This window comes from Micropterus salmoides, unplaced genomic scaffold, assembly GCF_014851395.1.
Source record: "Micropterus salmoides isolate LMB-PRFRI ecotype aquatic unplaced genomic scaffold, ASM1485139v1 Ms_hic_scaffold_9, whole genome shotgun sequence".
In the NCBI taxonomy this organism is placed as follows: domain Eukaryota; kingdom Metazoa; phylum Chordata; class Actinopteri; order Centrarchiformes; family Centrarchidae; genus Micropterus; species Micropterus salmoides.
In genome coordinates, this window is record NW_024044681.1 from 23,822,186 (window position 1) to 23,845,385 (window position 23,200).

General features: G+C 39.0%; 1 protein-coding gene across 1 annotated transcript; it reads left to right on the top strand.

Moving 5' to 3' along the window:
• On the top strand, positions 1-18,386 carry pitpnab (phosphatidylinositol transfer protein, alpha b). The gene is made up of 12 exons (XM_038709157.1): positions 1-223; positions 4,085-4,115; positions 8,509-8,654; positions 9,620-9,711; positions 10,838-10,845; positions 11,300-11,374; positions 11,669-11,752; positions 11,857-11,934; positions 12,549-12,659; positions 13,133-13,255; positions 13,448-13,530; positions 14,469-18,386. Exons 1-11 carry the CDS (start codon positions 207-209, stop codon positions 13,493-13,495), a joined length of 813 nt encoding a protein of 270 aa, XP_038565085.1. The 5' UTR covers positions 1-206; the 3' UTR covers positions 13,496-13,530; positions 14,469-18,386.
• Positions 18,387-23,200: the final 4,814 nt, after the last annotated feature.

A 23,200-nucleotide genomic window follows, 5' to 3' on the forward strand; every position in this document is an offset into this window, starting at 1 on the left:
CTGCGCGCAACAGCAACGCCGCGCCGCGGCCCCGATCAGGAAGTGAATTTGAAGAAAATAGGCGACTGTGGAGGTAGAATGACATAGAGGGGGAGAGGTGGGAGAAAAGCAAGCGGCGAAAGAAGAGACTGTCGGTGGGAGGGATCGACCCTGTTTCTGGACCCGTACTGAGCTGCTTCCCTCTGGGATATACTGCACCGCCGAAAATGCTCATAAAAGAATTGTAAGTAGCTGTGTGTGTATGTATGACAGTGGCAGAGAGAGGGGAAGGCTATTGTGTGCGCGTTTATCCGTCTGGTTTCGCAGCGCTGACATTGTGGCCAGTCGCCCGAGAGTGGAATTACAAGAGTGCTGCCAGGCTGGTGTCGACATCGCGCATTGACCGTCATAATTTTTCAACCATACGACACTCCATCACCCTAAAAGCATTCACCAAATAAACCGAGAGGTAATAAAGCGGCGGCTGTAGTTGCATCAGCACCCGGCGTAGGCATGGCTGTGCCCTTCACATTTTGCATCACAAGCCTTCAAGTGAAATCGAGAGGCTTTCACCGTAGCGGATAATAAAATGTCATTTGCTCTGGTGGTGCTGAAGGGACGGTTGCTCGAGAGGAGCGTTGGTGCTGAGGGTAGAGATGGCTGGTGTACGCCGCGCCGTGCCAGCGTCCATCCCTGTAAGCACTGTGGCCATGTTATTGATGCGCGGTGAAGGTGAAACGACTGATGGGAGCATTCCGGCATTTACCTCTGGAGGAACTGAGATAGCGAGGTGCTGAGAGGAATGCTCGAGGGGAGACGGGGTGGGAGTGGGCAGGTACGGGTGGTGGTTGCAAAGCTTTGGCAAAATATGGTAAATGGCGAGGTTTTGACGCACCAGTCAGACATTTCAGAGGATGTGACAGCTGGGCAGAAGGGACTGGATAGCATGTAAAGTAGGGTCGTGCGTGCAAAGGGAGCGATTTGGGGATTTTTTTAACACGTTACTTTAACACGTTGCTTTCGCAGGCCTCAGCGCGCTGTAAGCATAACTGACTGAGGCCTCAGAATCAGCTGGTGGTTAGAATGAAGGTAGGGCCAGTTGATTGCAAATGTATTGGCTTTAAAAATAATCTGATATTAGTTTGTCCTCTTCAGACATGGATGGTGGTTCCTTCCTTGTCATGCTCTTAACTGGTGTCAGTGTACACCACACTCATTTTGCATTAAGGAGCTTGTGACTCTACCTGTAAAAAAAATTGCCATTCTAAGGCAAGGTCAGAGCAATACTGTAACTGTTAACAACTTTCAGCCACCGGTAGCTTATGCCTAAAATTAACACTACCTGATCAAAAAAATACAACGATATTGACCAGAGTCTGGCTGTCTTGATTTCTCAACACATGTATTTCATCAATTAATAGCCCAGCAGAAAAAGCTCAGGATGAGAGTGATGGCATGGCTAAAGATCTGAAGTGATTAGGGAGAGCCTGAGTCTCAACAGTCTGCCTGGAAATTAATTAAATCGGTCACGATTAAATGCTGAATGCATTTATACACACTGTCAACACATTGGCACAGGAAGAGGCTTGGACATGCACACACACACACACACACACACACACACACACACACACACACACACACACACACTTACACTCACATTCACCAAGACAGCATCATGGGGGGTCAAGAGACAGTGAAGTGATCCATGTCCTGCTGTAGACAGTTTTTCTTTACTATGTCCTGCTCACCTGAACCACTGACCTACATCACTCCTGGTTCACTGTTTCTCCACTTCCATTAGCTTTGGCAGGTGTACAGCAACACAGGAGCCACTGCCACAATATACAGTGTGATGAAGACAATGGAATAGAAGCAGTTAAAGAGTAGAGACAGACTGAAAGGGGGATAAGATGAGAAGACAGAAAAGATGTGCAGTGCAGGAGAGAAGAGGGTGTTTGTTTTCTGAAGCAACAGAGAGACACCTGATCTTCCTGTCAAGACCTGTAGACCAAGGAGATTTGCAGAGAGAGAGAGAGAGCATTAAGGTGACTTTAGTCCTTATTTAACTAAAACCTAAGTCCTCTTTGCTCTTTGAAACATAGGGAAGAAAATAATATACTGAAAAGATAAACTGAAAATTCAGTCCTATTTTAATATTTTCATTTGACATCACATACAGTTTTTTTACTGTCTCTGCCTTCCATGCAGCATCTGGTCTCCCATCCAATGTCTGGCTGGGACTCAGACCCAGATTACATTCAGCGGCGAGTGGGATGCAGGATTATCTGAATTTAGGCATACATCACACAGTTACAAAACAATCAACAGAGCTGCACCCTGTACATGTGCAGTATGTGGTAGGAAATGCAAAAGTGTCAGAGAAAGGGGAGGTGGTGGTGCAGTGTGTTAATCTGTGTAATATGAAAGAGCTCAGAAATAGTGTGCACAAAATGAGTCTTTCTTCACATGTTAATACTGTGTGTGTGTGTGTGTGTGTGTGTGTTGAGTTCAGTCACCTAAAACATGAAACACTGATCATGAGATCACAATGGTAAATGTGTCTAATAGATTTCTCAGTGAAATGCTGTAGGTAATGCACTCAGCTGTGCTACAATGTAAATGTAAGAGAATTAAACAACAGTAGGGTTTGTTTCTTTATGCATCGTAGTGTTCACTACACTGATAATGGATTATTGAGTCACTTTTCACTTGTCTTTCCTATTTGCATGTTTTATGTAGTGCAACATACTATGTTTAACCATTATTTTAGTTTCACCGGGCCTGCTGCCACCCAGTCAAACTGTGCACAAGAACAAATTTGTTCCTGGCTCATTCTGAAAGAGTGCTGGCATGGATGTCATCACTTTATTGGCGGTGTGTCTATTTGTTAGCCAGCTCCATTGCCTGGTGTTGAAACAGAAAAATGTTTGACACAAACAAAATGTGGCAGAGGGCATTAACAGCAGGAACACGTGAACCATCAATGGCTATATGAATAATCCTACTGTCAAGCTTTATTTATGCAAGAGAAACAGACTGTGTAGGCCTACACACACCAGCTTACTTTACACTATTTTAGGTCAAGTACAGGCAATGCTGGCCACATGTGTGTTTATTTTCTGTCCACTAGGAGGTGTCAATGTTCATCTGACCCACAGAAAGTTCAAGCATTGTTTTGCAACTATAAAACAAAAGTATAGAACGTATTGAGGGCTCACTGAACGGTTTGGTGAGTTTGAAAATGGCGCAAATAAAATTCTACAGCCCTTATAGTCACTAGATCTCAACCCTGTTTTCACACCTATGGAAGATTTTGGACCAACATGTAAGACGATGATGTCCACCGCCATCTCCATAACATCAAATTATATAATATAAACTTTAATCTTCAAATATATTTAGTGATTTGTGTGACTGTCTCAGATACTATGTTCTTTTGTTATGTCCGGTTATGTGTGTTTTTTTCTACCTGCTGTACTCAAGATCTTGATCTCAATGAGATTAGCTGATTAAATAAAAGTTGTATATATATAGATGAGGAGATACTTGTGGAGGAATGGTGTTCATCCCTCCAATAGAGACTCCATACCATGATGGGTTATCCTTAAATTTGTCACTCATCTGGAGTTCCTCATTACAAATGCCTGTTGGCTTACTCAAGCTCAGCTGAAGAGTCCTCTGAGACAGCATCATAGAAAAGACGCATGTTTGCCAGATCACTGGTGTCCAGATCTGTATCGAGCTGAACGCTTAAAGATGTCAGTTCATGTTGTCAGTGTGTCACTTACAGGATTTCTCCAGGCTAATCCAGTTCACAGATAAGGGTCATCTTTACAAAATGAAAGCATGATTAACGTTATCGTACAATTCCTGTGATTTATTACAGACTAAAACAACAAGCGCACAACAGGGTTGTTCACAGGGAAAACAGACATTCTGAGTTTAAGCTGTACGTTAAGCCAACCAACGTCAGCAACATTTAGATTTACAAACAAACACACAAACTAATACAACAAGCAGAGTTCAGGAAGAGCAAGGTTTTGATTGTTTGATTGTTACTTGATGATTTTTGAGTAACTTTTCCTTTTCCTTTCTTTTCCAGTCGAGTGATTCTTCCAATCTCTGTCGAAGAGGTAAGTTTAATTTCAGTATATTTCAGTGTGTGTGTTACCTAAATTGGCTCAAGGCTCAGCTTTTGTTATCTGATTCTTTGGTTCACTGTATTTGGAGAAGTGAAGAACAAGTGCCTGCCATAACTAAAGCTGGGTTTTTTTGGATGGCCTTTGGACTTGTTTGTGCTACACATACATACTTTTATAATATAAAAGTGATATATCAATTATGCAACCTGTGCATAGAAAATATGCAGCAGTGATCAACTTGTGAGAAGAATTCTTTGTATCTTGATATTTTACAGCTCTGGTGAGCATCCATCATTTTAAAGAGGGGTCCAATCAGATAGACCCATCAATCAATCAGCACAGTCAGCACAGTCTTTCACTGTCATCGTCCTCTTTTATCTCTGTGTCCCTCTGTCCCCTGCTGTCTCATTCCCATTGCAGTTTGCTCTTCTATCCAGAGCTGCATTGTAAATGAATCACCTGAAACTACATTATTACTCCTTCTGTACCCCACTCACTCACCCACCCAACCAAGCACCTAATCTGCTCTTAAACACAATAAACTGTTGCAAGTATGAGTGTAAAGCACGAGTGAGTCCTCAAAGAGAAAATGTTTGCAGCTGAGATTAGCAGGACATATCTTCTTTATAGTCTTGTGTATTTGTCACATGTAAAAATTTTTAAATCTGTAACATGGAGTCTTTTTTCCACCAACATCTCGGCAATGGCTTGCATTAACAAAGAAAGCCAAAAAGCAATTCATGAAAACAGTTTTGTGAACCTAATACACTGTGCCCCATCATTGCCATGCCAGTCATAGGAAGTCGGGAAGCCAACTCAAAGCCACAAGGCATTGGACGGAGCAATACACCCCGCTGATTTCTTGTCATTGTTTTTCCTCTGGCTTATTGAGGCTTTAGATCTAAAACAAAATAAACATAAAAGTTGTATTTTCACGACTATGGATTAATTTCTGTGAACAAAGGTCTTGTTGGGGGGGGACGAGACTGTCCCTGCTGTTGTTCCTGCTGAAGAATTTACTGAATTGAATTTCCTGTCTGTTAACTTCCTGCCAAGGGCTGATTTTGACCTGAAGTTTATTTAGTGTTTTATTTTTATAAAGAAGGAAGTTCTGGTATAACTTGACATGGCCTCCCGCCACAAGGCAAGGTTGAATTATATTTGTCCAACACCCAGGAGGCTTTGCTGTTCCTGCATCCCATTTATTTAGTCGGCAGTTGCAGTATGAGCTGCTGATTTGAGGGAACAGTCTCCAGTTTACATTTGACGTTCTCTCTGTTGCTCAGGTGTGTAAGTAACTGAATCCACCATGGTCACATTTACTTCTCCTCTCCAAAACATCTTAGTGTTCACATTATGTGAAGGTCATTTTACTTAAAACGCATCACTACTGGTGCACTAGCACGAGAATGTTGCCACAGACACATGTTTTGTATTGTTCTGTTTAAAAACTCTGGTATACTGTGAATAAAGAGATATTTACCTGGCGAGGATAGGCTTAATCAACATTGTGTGAACTCATTTGGCGAGGTCTTGAATGTAATGACAATCATTTATATGTGAAAGTCCTAGTCCCACTGTAAATACATTATATCTAGGATTTGGCCTCAATTCACTATCCTTGTTAATTTCATAGCTATGGCCTTAATGAGTTATCTGGAAGTACTCCCCAAGTTTTAGCAATTCTTGGCTTGCCTAAAGCATGTAATTGGTCAGGGAAAATGTTCCTAGAGCTTTGAAATTTCCTCTGGACAGTCAAATTAATTGATAAAGGAGAAAACCTGATGTTCTTGATAGAGGAAAATCAACGTAACAATGTCATACCATTAAAATATGTGCAACAAAAAGTGTTGCACAATCTTTTGGCTGCAGTAATTGCAGAAAAGTTAAAACTGCTAAAAGCTACATTTACAACCAGCTGACATATACAGTACTACATGTACATGTAGGAGCTGATGTGAGTGTTTCATTGTCTATTTAGGTGATTTCATTGTTAATGACTGCAGTAGGGAATGTTCGTCCCCTAACCCTTCTGATAGTGAGAGTAATTGCACAACACTGTTGACACATGCATATGACATATATGCTCTGCCATACTGAGTTGCTGATCTCACTACAGTTGCTCCCCCCTTCAGCTTTCAACCAATTGTTTCTAGTTGGCATAAAACACGGGTGATAGGCATAATCAGCATTGTGTGAGCTTGTTTGGCGAGGGCTTGAATGTAACGGATTCTGGCTTTAAGAACAGGTGAAAAAAACGTTTTTGAATCTTTTTAAAAATCGTTTTGGCAGGTAAAAATAAAATGTGTCGTTGTTATTGTAATACTCTTTTCAGCCAGAAGCACCACAACCCCATGTTCTAGTAGACTAAAAGCATACATGTTTTCTTCCAGGTGCAATCTAAACACAAGGTGCATAGCATGCTAACATACAGTATATGCTGTATACCTTACCTGAAAAAAATTATCCTAGGCCAAATCTTTTTTCTCACCTGTTTTCTTACATCACCAGAATAATTTTTCTTACTTTTCTCTCAGGGTTTCTGTACCAGAATCAATTAATAGGTAGATTTTTTAGAGCATATGTTCTTTTTTACCTTTCCGTATTTATTGGCTTTTTATGTTGTCTTATGTTCTGTTATGCTGTGCTAATCGTTTATGTTTCCATGTTTCATTTATCCAAAACACTGCTTGAAAGTGAAGCAAGGTTAAATCTTGTCTTGTCTCGTCTCCGACATGTTCGTCACTGTTGCAAGTTTATAACCACAAGCTTGGCTTTCCGTTGGTTTAATCTTCTGGTATCATTTAACAGTTCTCTGTACATTTTTATTTGCTATTCATTTCACTTTTCACTGATCGATTGCTGCGTTCCATCGCATCATTTAAACGCTTTTGTCTCGCAGCAGTGATCAGCTGATTTTACTCAGGAGCCTGCAGCTGCAGCTGCAGCTGCTTCAGGTGTAGTTGGTGTGATTGGCTGGACATGCAGCCTCTCTTTTCCTCCATTTGTGAGTCTTTAGTGTAGTTAAGTGACTTGACTCCTTACTCGTTTTATACTCGTGACTGTCATTTTTGGAGGTTTGCAACTCACCAATAAAGGAAAAAGCACTCATGGAGATATTTCAATTCAGTTTATTGATCGAAAGTTAACAAAATTATTTTCCATTGTTTACTTTCAACACACGTATCAAAATATTACCTTAAATTTATTTCCCACAACTCATTTGCTTGCTAAACTCTTTCACTCCTTCTCTCTCATTCAAATATAAAAAAACTCGCAAGCTGTAGTCTTTCGCCCTATAATACTACCCGTGATGAGTGATCTGATACAATTTCCCAAAACTTTTATTATATAACAGTTATTTGAAACAAGAAAAAAGTAAAATATATCACATTGTTTCTCCATAATAATAATAAAAATAATAATAGGCTACCAATCAACCACTATGGCTTCAGCAGGTGGCATTTTGTACAAGGTATCGAATGAAGTACTCTTGGTATCGCTATCACTTTAAGGGTACTGGTTTTGGTACTGGCATCGTAAATTAAAACGATGCCCAATCCTAGTTCTGTCCAACTTAGTTGTGACAGGCTAAGCACACTACTTGTATTTCTTCAACATGACTAATATATTTTTTGACTAATTCAAACTTTTCTATGTGAAATCCACTCTGGTTTCTACATTGTTTTCTTTGTTACAATGAAGTGTGCAAACTGACCACAGGGGGCATTGTTGCTTTGTTATATGTGTGTAAACATGTAAACTATGACATTCTCATGGTATGATTTTACAGAATGGTGTTTTACATCAACAATGAAATAGAAAGAATAACTGTGATAACTGCTGTGAATAGAATCACTCTGACTACATTGACTTCTTACATCTTTGTGATGTTCTAAGTGCGTCTGCGCTCTTGTCCAGTTTGTGCAGAGGTTACATGGTGGATTAGAGGTGATTAGGAAATGAAAGCGGCCATTGTCCTGTGTTTAAACACTCACATGCACACTCGGGATCAGGAAGATCGGGAATGAGGGAAAGAGAGGGATGAAAGAAGGAGAAAGTGTACAGTTTGTGGAAGAGGAAGACAAGCAAGAGTGTATGGGAGAGATTATGAGGATTCAAGGGCGAGGAAAGGAGAAGGTAGTGATCAGAATAGGGATCAGAAGAAAAAGGAATCCATCAATGGATGAGCTGATGAAATAAACATGAAAAAAAGCAAAGGATATCTGTATGTTACTGTGAAAGCATCATCTACAGGATAATAAATGTTGACTCCTACATGTGTTAATCAAGGGAGCCTTGAGGGGAAACAGCTCCTTATTTCTTTTACACCTTAAACACACTTTCTACCTCAGTCCAACCAGTTTTTGTCTCTCTTTTTCAGTACCAGGTCGGACAGCTGTACTCTGTGGCTGAGGCCAGTAAAAATGAGACTGGTGGAGGAGAAGGAGTGGAGGTGCTAAAAAATGAGCCCTACGAGAAAGATGGAGAGAAGGGACAGTACACACACAAAATCTACCATTTGCAGAGGTAAGCAGTTGTCCAGAAATTTCACTCAGGAGGACTCCTTCATTTATTCCTTCCTCGAGGCCATATCTCTTGGCTCCTATCCATTCATATATTTTTTCTGCTTCGGCTTATTATCCCATCACTTTAAAGTCTTCTTCCTTGTCCACTCCATGCAGTCTAGTAAGCTGAAACAACCACTACTTTTTATGAAATAGTTTGACATTTTGGTATATAGCCTACACTTCTTTGCTCACTTACTAATAGTTAGATGATAAGGTTGATACCACTCTTAGCTTTGAGCTAAATACTAACATAGACACTATGATAATGCTAACATGTTGATGGTAAGCAGGTATAATGTTGACCATGTTCCCCATCAGTTTAGTGTTCTAACCATTTCCCCCTGCTTCCGGTTTTTACGCTAAGCTATACTAAGGTAAGCTAATGACCCGCTGGCTCTAGTGTTGTTGTTAGCATAAATACAAGAGAATGGTATTGATCTTCTTATCTGTGGCATGAAAGCAAATAAGCACATTTCCCAAAGTGTCAACTATTCCCTTATTTAAGGGGTTCTTCTGACACTGATGTCTAAATTGGACGACCACTGTCCACTAAAATGTTGGATCAAACCGCAGTCGTGGCAAGAAGCAATGTTACTGGTCAAACCAGACAGCATATGAGTGGTTATATTTAGGTATTAAGAGAACTTGAGATGGTTACTTTTAGGTAAAAGTCTTAAAATAAATCTTTATCTATTAAAATTATGTTTAGATAAACATTAGAGAGCATTGGGATCAGGTAAAGGTTTGGTGTGGTAAGGTTATGGCAAGAATGTGGGCAGGATACTATAACATAAAATATGTACTGTACTATATGCTTTGTACCCATGTACCTAATCTGTCCAGATTGAAAAAGTACAAATAAAATAATTAAAATACTATTGCAATTACCCTGGTTTGTTCTCTCTTCACTCCTCTGTCCTGCAGTAAAGTGCCGTCATTTGTCAGAATGTTGGCTCCAGCTTCAGCTCTCAACATCCACGAGAAGGCCTGGAACGCATACCCATACTGTCGCACAGGTAGCACACACACACACACACACACACACACACACAGATTATTAGACTTACATCTGCATACATGTATTTTTAAAATTTTTCATAGTATGGGACCTGTTCAAAATAAAACTCTAGACTTTTTTTGTAATACATGACTCAATGAACTTTAGCGGTACACTAAAAGTAGCAATTGTTGTCGACATTATTGGAATTTAAGTTTTTATTGTTTTTGAAAGAAAGGGTTGGTACATGGAAGCAAGATAACCTTCACATCATTTCAAGGATACAGGACAGGGCACTATTATAAGACATGGTGTCAGAAATAAAAGATAAATTGTAAGTAAATTAATAAAAATAAGTAGCACATTCAGAAGTGAGAGATTCGTGAAGTGAGAACATCACAGCCGGGATATTTTTTGGCTATGCTTAAAATCTAAACAGGCCCTCTATCGATCTATATAAAGGTCTAAAAGGTCCCAGGAGGAAGGCCCATCTTCCAAACTACCTTTTAATCTACTGAGCAGTGACTCATAGGATGCCGTCTTTACCAGTTCTTCAAACCTGGAGCGTCAGCTATTTTCCACTGCCTCAAAATAACTCTGGAGGCTGCAAAAATACCCACCAATATAACTTAAATATGATATATTTGGTGTTTCATATCCGTCCCCTAATAGACATAAAACAGCAGTTAGAGATATATCTGAACCAAACCAACTACCCAAGACTTTGACAACTGTCTGCACCTAAAAAAGTGTGAATACTCAAGTCAAAGATATTATCATTCTCTTGGTACCTCTCTCTCGCTCTCTCTCTTTATCTGTTTCTCTCTGTCACCTTGAAGGAGTCTTTGAATAATTAACTGTATGACCAGTGAGAAGAGCCATGCAATCACTCAAGCCTCTCGGGCTGAGATCACACACACACAGTCCACCTGCTGCCTAACAGCCATCTGTCATACAAACATGCAGTCAAGTCAAAGGCACAACCTGAACCCACAAAGACAATACTCAGTGAATAATCTTGTCTAGCAATTCTCCTTGACCTCTGTACATTGTCCAATACTGTAAATGCTATTACATTTCTTCAACTGCCTTATTTTTTCTTTCTCTCTGTTTGCTCCTGCACTTTCTTTCATCTGGCCCTGCAGTTATCACTGTAAGTATGTCCTTTAATGCTTACAAATTTCATGTGTGTAGACACAATGGACACATTGAAGCCCATGGAGGGAACAAATTAACCTGAAAGCTGAGAAAGAAATGTGATCTATTTCAGTGACACAGCAGCAGGGGGAATAGTCAGACACCATTACGCTAAATGTTTGTGTGTGTGAATGTGTGTGTGTGTGTGTGTGTGTGTGTGTGTGTGTGTGTGTGTGAGAGAGAGAGAGAGAGAGAGAGAGATGTTGTATGTATGATGCTTTGGCAATGTTGTTGTTACACAATCATGCCAATAAAGCTAATTTGAATTGAATTGAATTGAGAGAGAGAGAGAGAGAGAGAGAGGGAGGAGAGAGAATAAATTGTATTGTATGGTTTTCCATTTGCTTACATATTACGCTGTAGACCCACTGTTCCCTCTTCACTGAGAGTTATTTGTCTTTTCTCTGCAGAACGAGTATATGAAAGATAACTTCCTGATCAAGATTGAGACATGGCACAAACCTGACACGGGACACCTCGAAAATGTAATTAATACAGACTAATGAGCTGAGCAAGTGTATGTATGTGTTTGAGCAGCATGAGGACTTTTTTATGAGCATCATTGTTGCTTTTGGGCTTTAAACAATGCATGTGGCAAAGAAATAAACTGTGAGCATGCAAAACTGCAAAAAGTGCCAGAGTAATGTATCGCCCATGTTTAATTTTTTAACTTTTCACACATTTTTTACCCTGAGCCTTGTGTTCTGGTCTCTGTTGTATGTGGGCCACCTGCAGAGACTTGTGCCTGAATCTAGCTGTTCTCTGTGGTTCTGTTTTAGGTACACGGTTTGGATGCAGAAACCTGGAAGAAGGTGGATGTAGTCTATATTGATATTGCGGACAGAAGCCAAGTGGAGCCGAAGGTGAAGAGCCATAATGAGTTGATTGATCACAGCAACTAGATCTCTTACTTCTTTTGTCACCTCACCTCGCCATGTTCATTCGGGTTTTTCTTATCTCTCTCCAGGACTACAAGCCAGAGGAGGATCCTTGCAGGTACAAGTCAGTGAAAACAGGACGAGGCCCTCTAGGACCAGACTGGAAGGTACAGCGTCTTGTTGTAAATGTCTCACTTGGATGAAACACATCTGAAGCCACTAAAATACATGATAAACAAAGACCAACCAGACCACGGTTAATCACTGATGTGCAAAATCAAAAACATTACTTGCACTTGATACTTTAGCTACTGTTTAGCAACAGTGTTGAAATACTTAGTACAGGACAAACATTTCATCATATTGTAACCAGAACCTACTTTTGAGGACCCTGAGGTCATGTTTTTCTGGGAATTTGTGGGTTTTAGTGACATCCTAAGTAACAGATCCTCAAAGAAAACTACAACCACTTAACAATTAGTCACTATATTTAAATTTTAGGCCAACAAACAAATAAATAAGTAGATAAATAAATAGAGCGAAATAGAAAAGATTTCAGTATTTCTTTGTAAATGTATTTGCTGGTAGTGTGGAGAAGACCATTAAAGCTGTCATGTGGGGGAAATACACTTAAGGACAACAACAATAATTCAAAAGTTTTAGAAACCTTTTGTTGTTGTTTGGGGGCAGGGGGACTCTAGACCTCAGTATTTTTAAAATCGTGGCTACGGCCCTGAATGTAAATGATAAAAAATGTGTGTGTATATTTGTGCACTTGCAGAAGGAACTTCCTAACAAAAAAGACTGCCCACACATGTGTGCCTACAAACTGGTCACTGTCAAATTCAAGTGGTGGGGCCTGCAAAATAAAGTGGAGAACTTCATTCAAAAGGTGTGTGGTGTATATGCAAGTTTGTCACTTTACGATCACTATGACATTCAGGTAGCCACATTTCAAGGCTAGTTACTGAGGAGGGATTTTTGACAACAAACTGTTTAACATGATGTTGGTTGTGCAGGAGGACTGTCCCCTCCTTCAGTTGTGTGTGTGAATGTTAAGGACTGGTGTCTAGTCTCATGCATATATACAGTGTATACAGTGTCTGACATCTTGTTAGCATGAGATAACGGTGGAAAAGTACTACTCACTATACAGCTGTACATATAGGCTGCACCAGCCTCTAGTAGATTAACAGGGTAACAGGTATAATTCCTCTAGTGGATAAACAGGGTAATGCAGGATAGAATGAAACATCTGTGATCATCAAAAGGCTTTATTTTGGCATTTGCACTCAATAAAATCAGCTTCCTTTCTTCAAACTTCAATATGACTTTCTCTCTTTATCCTGCTTTGTTGTTTCACAGCAAGAGAAGCGTTTGTTCACTAATTTCCACCGTCAGCTGTTCTGCTGGATCGACAAGTGGATTGACTTGAACATGGAAGACATTCGTCGTATGGAGGAGGAGACACGCAGGGAGCTAGATGAGGTAAGCAAAACAACTGTGGAGCCAGACAGATTCCTGAAGATCTGACTTCTTTTGAAGTATTTTATTCCCAAACTAGTAAATAAATTAGTAAAACCAAGTAAGTCAATATCCTGTGGACATGTGCACTCTTATGTTTGGATAAGAATTTGAATGATCATTCAGTATAAGATTTGTCTTTCTTGTTTGTGTCAGATGAGAGTGAAGGACCCAGTGAAAGGGATGGTGGCTCTAGAGGACTGAGGTTGTGTTGGACCGTGAATGCTGCTGCTCATCAGGTTAGAGGACTAAAACTGAAATGTTTTGTGTGACACTTCTTTGTACCTTTGTATTTGTCTGACCCATTCCTTTAAATGAATACTGATTGGATTTTTTTTTTACAAAATTTAAACAAAAGTGAAAAATTGCTCATGGCAGGTGCCCAGAGTCATTAAGTGTTAGTTTATTTCAAGCAGCTGTCTGAAAACATATAAAACACGGAAAAGCAGGAAATCTTCACATTTGAGAAGCTGGAAGAAGAAGAACCAGAGAATGTTGGCATTTTATTTCACTTAGTTTAATTATTAAAATGGCACAAACATGCCTATGCTGATTTAGAAACGATGTAGCCATAACATAGTTTGTCTTTAGCTGCCAAATTCTCCACTATGTTCATTCGCTAATCACTAGCTTTTTCTGTCAGCCATTTTGGCGTGGGGACAGGTTAGGGTTTATCAGAGCTTCTTGTTTGAGCTGTCCGCTACTGCTGCTGGAAACAAAGCCAATGAGAACGGTGAGAGTGAATCACAACATTAAAGTTGCGGGCCTAAAAACCAAAACAACGAACTGAAAGATGCCAAAGCCAAGCTCCGTAGCTTTCCTGAAGGGATCTGCAGTGTGGGGGGGATATGAGTGGGGCAATAATTATCTGTGGGTTTGTCACCACGAGGGACCCCTATTCGCATTACAAGTAGACATTTGATCTATTCTTAATGTGAAAATATTAATCAGAGCAGCTTTAAAAGCTGATAGAACATGAAAGTTAAAATGTGATTTTAAATACTCCTAAAGATCAGCATCCGCCTCAAAAGTTCAGTGTGGGACAGGCTCTAAATCTGATTTGATTTTAGTGAAGCATGCCAAAAATATTGATAGTAAGTAAAAAATAGTGAACCAAATGCCAAAACATCAGATTGCGCCTCTTGTTTATACTCTTACATTTGTCTGTCTCTTTCAGACCAGAATACCCAGACACCAGCGGATTCACATCCTCCTTCTATTCAAACTGACATCTGACCGGCTGGTCCAACCCCTTCCAACCCCCACCCCCCGAGTACAGTCTGGTTTTCAGGGACCTGGACCCAGTAAACTCCCAATTTCCAGCTGATCTCCTCCACCACATCCCACCTCCCTTGAGTCTCATCCATTTCTATTTGTTTTTCCATCTAGTGCCCCTGTCTTATTAACAACTCTGAGGCCTCTAGTAGCAACAGTATAGATCTTGTCAGTCAGTCCTTTCTTTCTCTCTCTCAGTCTCTAAACCTCTCTAAACTACAGAGAATAGTGTCATTTATCTCTGCAAACTAGGATTTATTTCTATTTAAGATCCCAATAGTGTATATATACAGTGTACCGTATATCGGAGCTGAATAATTGTATTGAAATATGTACATATATATATATATATATATATATATATATATATATATATATATATATATATATATATATATATATATATATATAAACAGGGTTTTTAAAATGATTTTGTCTGTAAGTTTCTCTGTGGATCTTTATTTTTTTCCAGACCAAGCTGTATCTGCTCAGTGTTAAGTTTTGATCCTGTGATTTATTTTGATTTATTTTTTGATTTGTCATAGTATCTCCTTCTCTCTATTTGTGTCATGCTTTATGCTTTTGTTCTTCAAATCAATTTGCAGGTCTACAAAGTGCAGCTGCAAGGTCAGGATTGTGCTGAGAGTGTTGAGAGGGTTGTCTCTGCTATGCTCCTGACCTAACAGATAGGATTTGTTTCCAGTACCTCCCTTAGTATGTTGGCACATTCATTGGCTTTTCTGCTGCTCCGTGAGTTTGTATGTGCGCTTCTTTCTGTGTGTGTATCGGTGTGTATGTGTGCGTGCATGTGTGTGTTTCTGTAGCGATGTAAGGTCGTCAAGGTTTCCTGCCATTTTTCTTTCACCAGATAATTTCTAGCTCTTCAGTTTCATCGGGCTGAAAGTGCAGTAATTGAAGATCACTTCAGAATTAAAACATACAGTACGTACATACACACACATACCCACACACTTACAAGTAAAATGTATCACTCTGCAAAGGGAAATACACAGAAGACCAGCCATAAACAAGTCTGTCTCTCTTTTTTCTTTTTGTCTGACAGTCTTTCTGTCTACAGACTTCATTCTCATCCTTTTAACTGCAAAACTCATTATCATGGTGGTGACCATTACCAGCCATCATGGATATACAGCTTCTCCCGCTTGTAGATAGATAAATGTTTCTTTGAAAGTAAAACTTTATGTGATCTGCATCAATTTTTGCCCTGTCACCCATTCTGTCACCTCCAGTGGATAAATGGTCTTATCCAGCGATAGCAATAACTACCATGCCACGTTGGTCTCTCTTCTTATCATCGCTAACCTACCTTACTCCACTGTTTGTTCCTGTTCTGGGAACAGTTTTAGCAAAGCAGAGCCCAAGCTGAAAGTCAAGGATGTTAAGTTGTTGATTAATTATTTATGAAACGCTGGTTTTATTGTGTTTGTCTTTGGATTAGCCGGGTTTTCTCCTGCTGGAATCTGAAGCCTGTTGTTTGTAATTGTGTGGTTTTTCGGTATATGCATGAGTGTACATGAGTGATGTACAGTAGCGTGTCTTTGAAGAGATCTGATGCTGGCTTGGCAAAGAAGGGAGGAAGTAATAGAGTTCGAGGAGTGATAACAGCAATTCTTATTGACGTCTCTTTGGCCTCTTTTGTCCTTAGTTACTTTTATTATCCTCTTTTCCATCATCTGTTCGCTTTACCTCCACATCTTTCAACTGTGTGGAAACTTTAAAGAGCAAGCAACAGATAGATAATGTGAAAGGCAATACTATAACACCACTATATAACTGATTTAGGTCACCCGCCTGTGATTAATACATTTGGATCAACAGAACAAGTGGATAATTATAATTGTTCTTTTTGTCTAAGCACAAGTACAGAGGTTTGATTAGTTTGAGGTCCATATCTAGAGTTCTGCATTGTAGGTGTACATTTTGGACTCTAATGAGTTAATATTAATGAATATAAAATTGGATCAACTATTTTTATTTTTAAAAATACAACAGTTTATGTACACAATGTAAATCATTACAAAGCAATTGTTATAATTAACTGTCTCAAGGCCAGTTTTTAATTTTAGAAAGTATACATTGGCTTAATATTTACATCATTTTATGTAGTTGTTTATTGCTGTATTTATTGGTCTGACCTAAGGACAGCTTATTTTTTGAAAAGTTTGGTCAGTCTGGAGAAGAATCCAGAAGAAGTGTATAATCAGATAAATGCACTCTAATTTTATATGAAAGAGCCAAGCAAATTATTGTAGTCAAACTAAGAAGATTCCTGGCAGTTGTAGGATACTTCATGAATCAGGATAATACTGGAATAGTGTCATTAGTCTATACATTTATGTAATCTATATAAGCCCAAGCACAGTAGTCACTAAATCCAAATTCAAATGTCTTTACCTGCTTTACCTGGCCATAAGATACGGCTTGAAAAAGTCCATTAACAACTCCTCAGGGAATTATTGACAACTGTTCAAGCGTAGTTTAGACTTGCTTTGGAGAAACTCAATTTATAACTTTAAGAATCTTCCATCTTGTGGCAGTAGTTCATGTCCTTATATATCTGTATGTCAGAGGTTTATAAACCCCATCCCTGCGAGCCCTTTTCTGTTGCCTCCTCTTTAAAGACAACACTGGCCCTGGATGTCTAACCCTTCCACCTCTCTCTGTGTCCACCAAGCATCTCACTCACTGTCTGTGATGGGACTACCGACTGAATCATGGAGATTTGTGGATGTACTGTATGTATTGACTTTGTAAATAGTAAATAAATAAATGTAGATGAACACATATATATAGACCAGACTGTCCTGCCAAAACCTACTGCACACCGTCTTGACAATTGATCCCCTTATTCCATCTCTAAATGCTCAGCATCACACAGACCGGGAAATGTTAGGACATATAGAGCTATAGTTGCTGAAATGTATTGCTGATAAGACATTTTTAAAGAATATTGTCAGTTGTAGACATTAAAAAAGGCATTCTAACATATTGTTATAGATTATTTTGCTGCATATTTGAGGATGCTCCAGCAAAGCAGTTAAAAACTGAGTTGCTGTGTGGTTTGTAGTTTGAGGTTAAAAATATTAAAAGCGAAGCAAAAACCCCTTTCACTATATCCTTTCCTCGTCACGTTCTTCCCTCACCTTTCATTGGCAGGACAGTGTATAGATATATATTTTTGTTCTCAGTGTTGTTGTACCTCTGTTGTCAGTCTCTGAACTACACTTGCGTCTCTCACTGAAAAGGAACATATAACGGCAGCTCGGGTCAGTTCGTTGATCCACATAATTAGCTGATGGTGTCAGCCCTAAGTGGAGCCTCCGTGCAAGTTAGATATTGCCCTCCTGTGGTTACTGACGGGGATCAAGGGGAAACTATTCTACATTTAGGAGCAGCTTCAACCGGGTGCTGGAGGGTTGAAGTTTATAGCTTCACAGGATGAAAAAAAACAATTGGTTTGAAAACAGACAGTTGGTGCATTTTAAGAGCCTGAAGATACCATACAAACTTGTGAGAGATCATGGTTTAACAGAGATAATCTCATAGATACCTGTTGTTAGATTCCTCGATAATCAGAATATGAAACCAAATGATTCCACAATCCCAAACTGTTTTTAAAATCGCTAAATCTCTCCCTTTCTCTCTCTTTCTCTTACTCTCCCTCTCACTCCCGTTAACTTGTCCCCTGTTTTTCTTTCTTTTATTGTGAATTTGTGCCTTTTTGTCATCTTATCTTCCAATAACACTACTGTACATTGGAGACGTAAAGAAACGAATAAAAAGAAGCAAAGCAACTGTATTTACCTTTTGATGTGAATGTTTTTTGTTGTCTTTTTACTGTAATGTATGTACGGTAACACAAGGGCAATGATCTCCTCAGTTACCATTGTGGCGTTTATTTGTATAGAAGGCCTAATTCTTTCTATATTTTATATATAAGAAATATATATTTATATTCACTGTATTCACTAATGGTGGAATGTAACTGCAGGCAAGAAGAGAAATGATACAGGTTTTATTACAGGATCATTGATAGTGGCATCTTCAAGGCAGCTGTAGATGCATTAGACTCATAACAAAAGTCATGTGGTAAGTTTCCTACAGTCATGGGAAACAATCATCATCCCATTTCCTGAAAAGCTTTTAGAAGTTTAGAAACATTTGACAATTTGTTCATAATCCACATATCACTATGGTCAATAATAAAGCAATTTAATGGTGGATTTAAGATTGTTGGAAGAAGTAACGTTTCACACTTCTGGCAATATGTTAAACAGCTGGCTTTAGTTTACAGATTTAGCATCTGAGATACTGTCATGTCTGCAGAGATGGGCACAAATACATCAAAAAGTATCACAATTAATCACAAAATACTGGCATGGTATAAGAAAATGTACTACCACCTGGCTCGAGGCTTGAAACAAAAAGGGTGGCCTCACACATTTAAAGCATGATGCAGATGATAAAATAAACAATAGTATTGTTATCTATTATTTACAGGTACTATGCTTAAGTTTGTCAGTAGAGGAGATGCTGAATCAGCATCTCCCATACTTTTAAGTCAGCGGTGAGTTTGATGCGTTACAAAAGCTCTTTTAGCTTTTGTAGTGAAATAAATAAAACGATAAACTCACATTATGTCAAGAAAGCAAACTGCACATGCTATAACGTTACTATTTCCCCTTCCCTGCTTTGGTTTTGTATGAATAAGCTATACTGGAGAGCTTTTCAAATGGCTAAAAATAATTGAATTAATCAAATGGACGTTTAAAGGAGAGTTTTATTGTACCTACAGTACAGAGAGCTGCTGAACATTTTGTGAGATACTGATCAGACTACACAGTGTGTGGATGTCTGAGAGGCCATCCTTTGAACTACAAACCTTTATGAAGGTTATTTAGCTTATGAACAAAAACATTTTTGATTTCTTTCAAAAATATCTGTCGAAATCCTTGTTTTAAGCCTTAATCCTTAATCCTGGTTTAATCCTGTTTTTTTTTATATACAGTCTATGGTTTTAAGACGCACTTTTTCACATACACCTTATTTTTTCTGACTGTCTACTTTATGAAAAGTATTGAAAATTTCAATGAAATACATGGTAAGAGACAGCAAACTAATACTGAGTGGTGACTTTTTAATATGAATTCTTGTCAGTGTTGATCATTAGAGAAAGGAACTTGGTGATGGTGTACTTCTCTTTAAGAAAGATTTATAGGTAGTACAACATTTTTGGACATACCCATTTTTGCTTTCTTGCAAGGTCCTTCTTGAGTTAGATCAGAGGATTGATACCACTCTCATGTCTATGTCTAATTCCTTTTATAAATTAGGTGAACAACAGAACATTGAACAGGAGGAAAGGGTGAAGGCCTGAGATAACTTCATACATCTTGTGATCTTTACAAATGAGCTATGGATTCTCACATGAACTAAATAATTACCAATGTGCTCATAAGTTTTTGAAAAATATTCTAAGCTAACCTTTATTTTAAATCCAGACCGCAAATCACACGCTTACAGGTGGTCACTTAATCATTACTATAAGAGCTTATCATGTGAAAAGATTTATATTATTCCCCAACATGGCACTGCCCAGAGACATTGCCCTTGTCTTTCCCTGAGAAAATGCAGGTTTAAATGTACTTTAATTGAAATAGCACACAGTAGAGCAGAGCACCCTACACATTCCATACTGTGAATATGACAGATTGTTTATGAACATACAAAGAGAGCTTTAGTGCAACAAATACCATGCGTCATGGTGACATTCAACAAACAGACATGTCCATTCATGAATAAGATAATACTTTCTCGCCGGGTTGTTAACTAACCTGGGATAATAGCTTGATCCGATGTTACGCTTTAAGTCCAGAACAGGGTGAGTGTGGGACCTTGCACCCAGAAGGGGAACAGCTGCGAAAAAAGTGAGGCAACCAAAAAGAGAACAAACAGTCAAACAACGGGACTCACCATAGGAAATCAGATCCAGTCTCTCAACTCCCCTTTGGAGACCTTCATCATCTGTGAACAGGGGGTCTGTGTTTTTTTCCGGACACCACAAGAAAGACACACAAAGAAAGGTACTGTACTGAATGAATGATGGTGTTTTTGTTTCTGGCAGGTCATTAAAATGGAAGAAACAATCATTCAAGAGAGGCAGACTGTGGTAATTAGAGTATAAATTTTGATTCAAGCTCCTTTCTGAATTTGAGAGAATAATGTTCTTGTTCAAAAAAAGACTAAACTGTCTCACACAAAATGACACAACATACATTATGCCTTGCTGCATATGAAGAGATTTAAATAAAAGGGGTAGTCTGCCTTTTTTTTTACTAAAAATGGTAAAGGACACTGTGGAGGAGGCAAATTTGTTTCCTTGTTTCTGTCCAATCAGGTCAACAAGTATAACACATTCAGTTAAATATGATCGCATTGGCTGGACCCTTGAATTAAAACACTAGTTTGCGAAATTGGTTTTAGGAAAAATCTAGTAAGGACACTTTAAGAGTTGTCAGTTCTGTTTCATTCAATATTCCTCTGTAATCCTTCCTCTCTCTGATGCCTGTGTGGTATTACTACAATAAATCCAGTCCCCCACTGTGTTAAGCTGTGTGTTTGTGTGTGTGTCTGAGTGTGTGTTTAAATAACATTGTGTGGACAAAGACCTATTCACACAGCTGCATTTTGTTTCCATAATGTGGTCCCAACGAAGTAAATCATTAATTCTAGGGTTAAAACTTTCAGAAGCCTATTAAAGGTTGAATGTGTGATATTTAGTAGAATCTATTAACATAAATGCAATATAATATCCAGAACTATGTTTTCAGTGCTGAATAAAGACCCTACATAATGTACCATTATGTTTTCATTACCTTAGAATGAGCCATTTCTATCTACATACACCCTTACATGGACTTTGTCATGTTCTGCCGCCATCTACAGTAGCCTAAATGGAAAAACAGCTCTACAGAGCATGTTTTGTCTCTACGTTGAATACGTACGTACAAAGAACAAGTTATGTTAGTAGTAGTAGTAGTAGTCGACTGGTTTATTAGAAGAAAAATTTGGACAAATGGAGGCCCACACGTATTATTTAGCACAAGAGCTGACAGAGTGTGTCGGCCAGCGTAGCTTCTCCAGCACGCTTGGAAAGGGAGGGCTGAGCGGTGACTGATGGTGTATTCATGTGGTGTCAGAATAAAAATAATCTTTTTTTCCTTCTTAAATATTTATTGCAAAAAGAGAAATAAAGTGTACATGGGATATAAAGAGGTATACAGAACTTTGATTCATGCAAAATCACGTATTACATGTACATATATTGCAAACTTGTAATTTGTAATATGGTTATAATGGTTAGTTTGCTGTCCACGCAGAGTGAAGTAGATGTCTGTGTGTTGTTTATATGCTCTGATAATGCTAATCCAACAAATCTTTGTAGTAGCGTCCAAGTTGAGTCCAAATTCTGACTAAAGAGCACATGAACACACGCTGAAGTCGGAAGAACTTCACAGCATTTGAATGCACTGTGAGCCACTGGTTGCAATACGCAACCCTCACCATGAGATGCTGCTAAAACTTACACACTGAGCCTTTAAGATATTTTAGAAAGTGCGGGAAAGTTTGGGCAGAAAGCAGTTATGGTTAAAGCTACACTAATCAATTGTTTTATATTAGCAATGGATCAGATGACTATGTCTACATGTAAAGTGAGAAGAGCCATGTAAGTTGTAAATTCGAACTAATTCGATAAGTATCACCTGATTGCGGTTTCCCTCATCTCTTCTGAGCGTTTTAGCATGTTTCAGCTAATTATTTAGATTTTACTTTGGTATCTATTACTGTTGCTCTCATCAACCTTGTTTCCAGCCTCATCAAGCAGCTGGTTTCAGCAAACAATCTCTAAAAGACAACTGTCACGTTACACGTTACAGACAAACAAAGTTAGCGACTAGCTTGCTGGTGAACAGCAATTAGGAACTAAAAAGCCACCAAAACAGAGCTAAAAGATGAGTGAATATCTGAATAACATGTGTCAGGTGGCCAGAATCACAACTCCAAATAAATGCTAATGCAGCTCTGTGTCAGCTGCATGTGTAAATTGCAGCCAAATAATTTGCTAGCAAGTTATGCTGCTGCCACCATCCATCCATCATCAATTGCTCATCCTGCGTACAGGGGGCTGGAGCCAGACAAACAACCACTCACACCTAAGGACAATTTAGGGTCACCAATCTACCTAGGCCTCAAGTGGGACCATGGGAGGAAGCTGGAGCACCTGGAGAGAACCTACGCAGACACGGGGAGAACATGCAAACTCCACACAGAAAGGCCGGGGCAACCGAATGACAAAAACAAATCTTAAATATTCCTGCAGTACATTTCTTCATTTTTATACATCATAATCTTGTGATCCCGTTTTACAAAAATAAAGTGTTTCTGTTTTTACATGTGACCTTCGGGGCACTGTCACTTTAACATGGATGAATCTGACCGTGATTAGACATGATTACAAAGCCATTTCAGAAATGACTTTCAGGCATCCCTGTCAGGTCTGCTTTATTGGGCACTTGTCTGTGCTCCCGGTAAACTGTCTGTAATGAAGGCAAG

Excerpts from the sequence above, each read along its gene's own strand:
- pitpnab (XM_038709157.1), top strand. Across the intron at positions 11,375-11,668 it reads ACACGGGACACCTCGAAAAT|GTACACGGTTTGGATGCAGA; the intron begins GTAATTAATACA and ends GTTCTGTTTTAG. Across the intron at positions 11,753-11,856 it reads GAAGCCAAGTGGAGCCGAAG|GACTACAAGCCAGAGGAGGA; the intron begins GTGAAGAGCCAT and ends ATCTCTCTCCAG.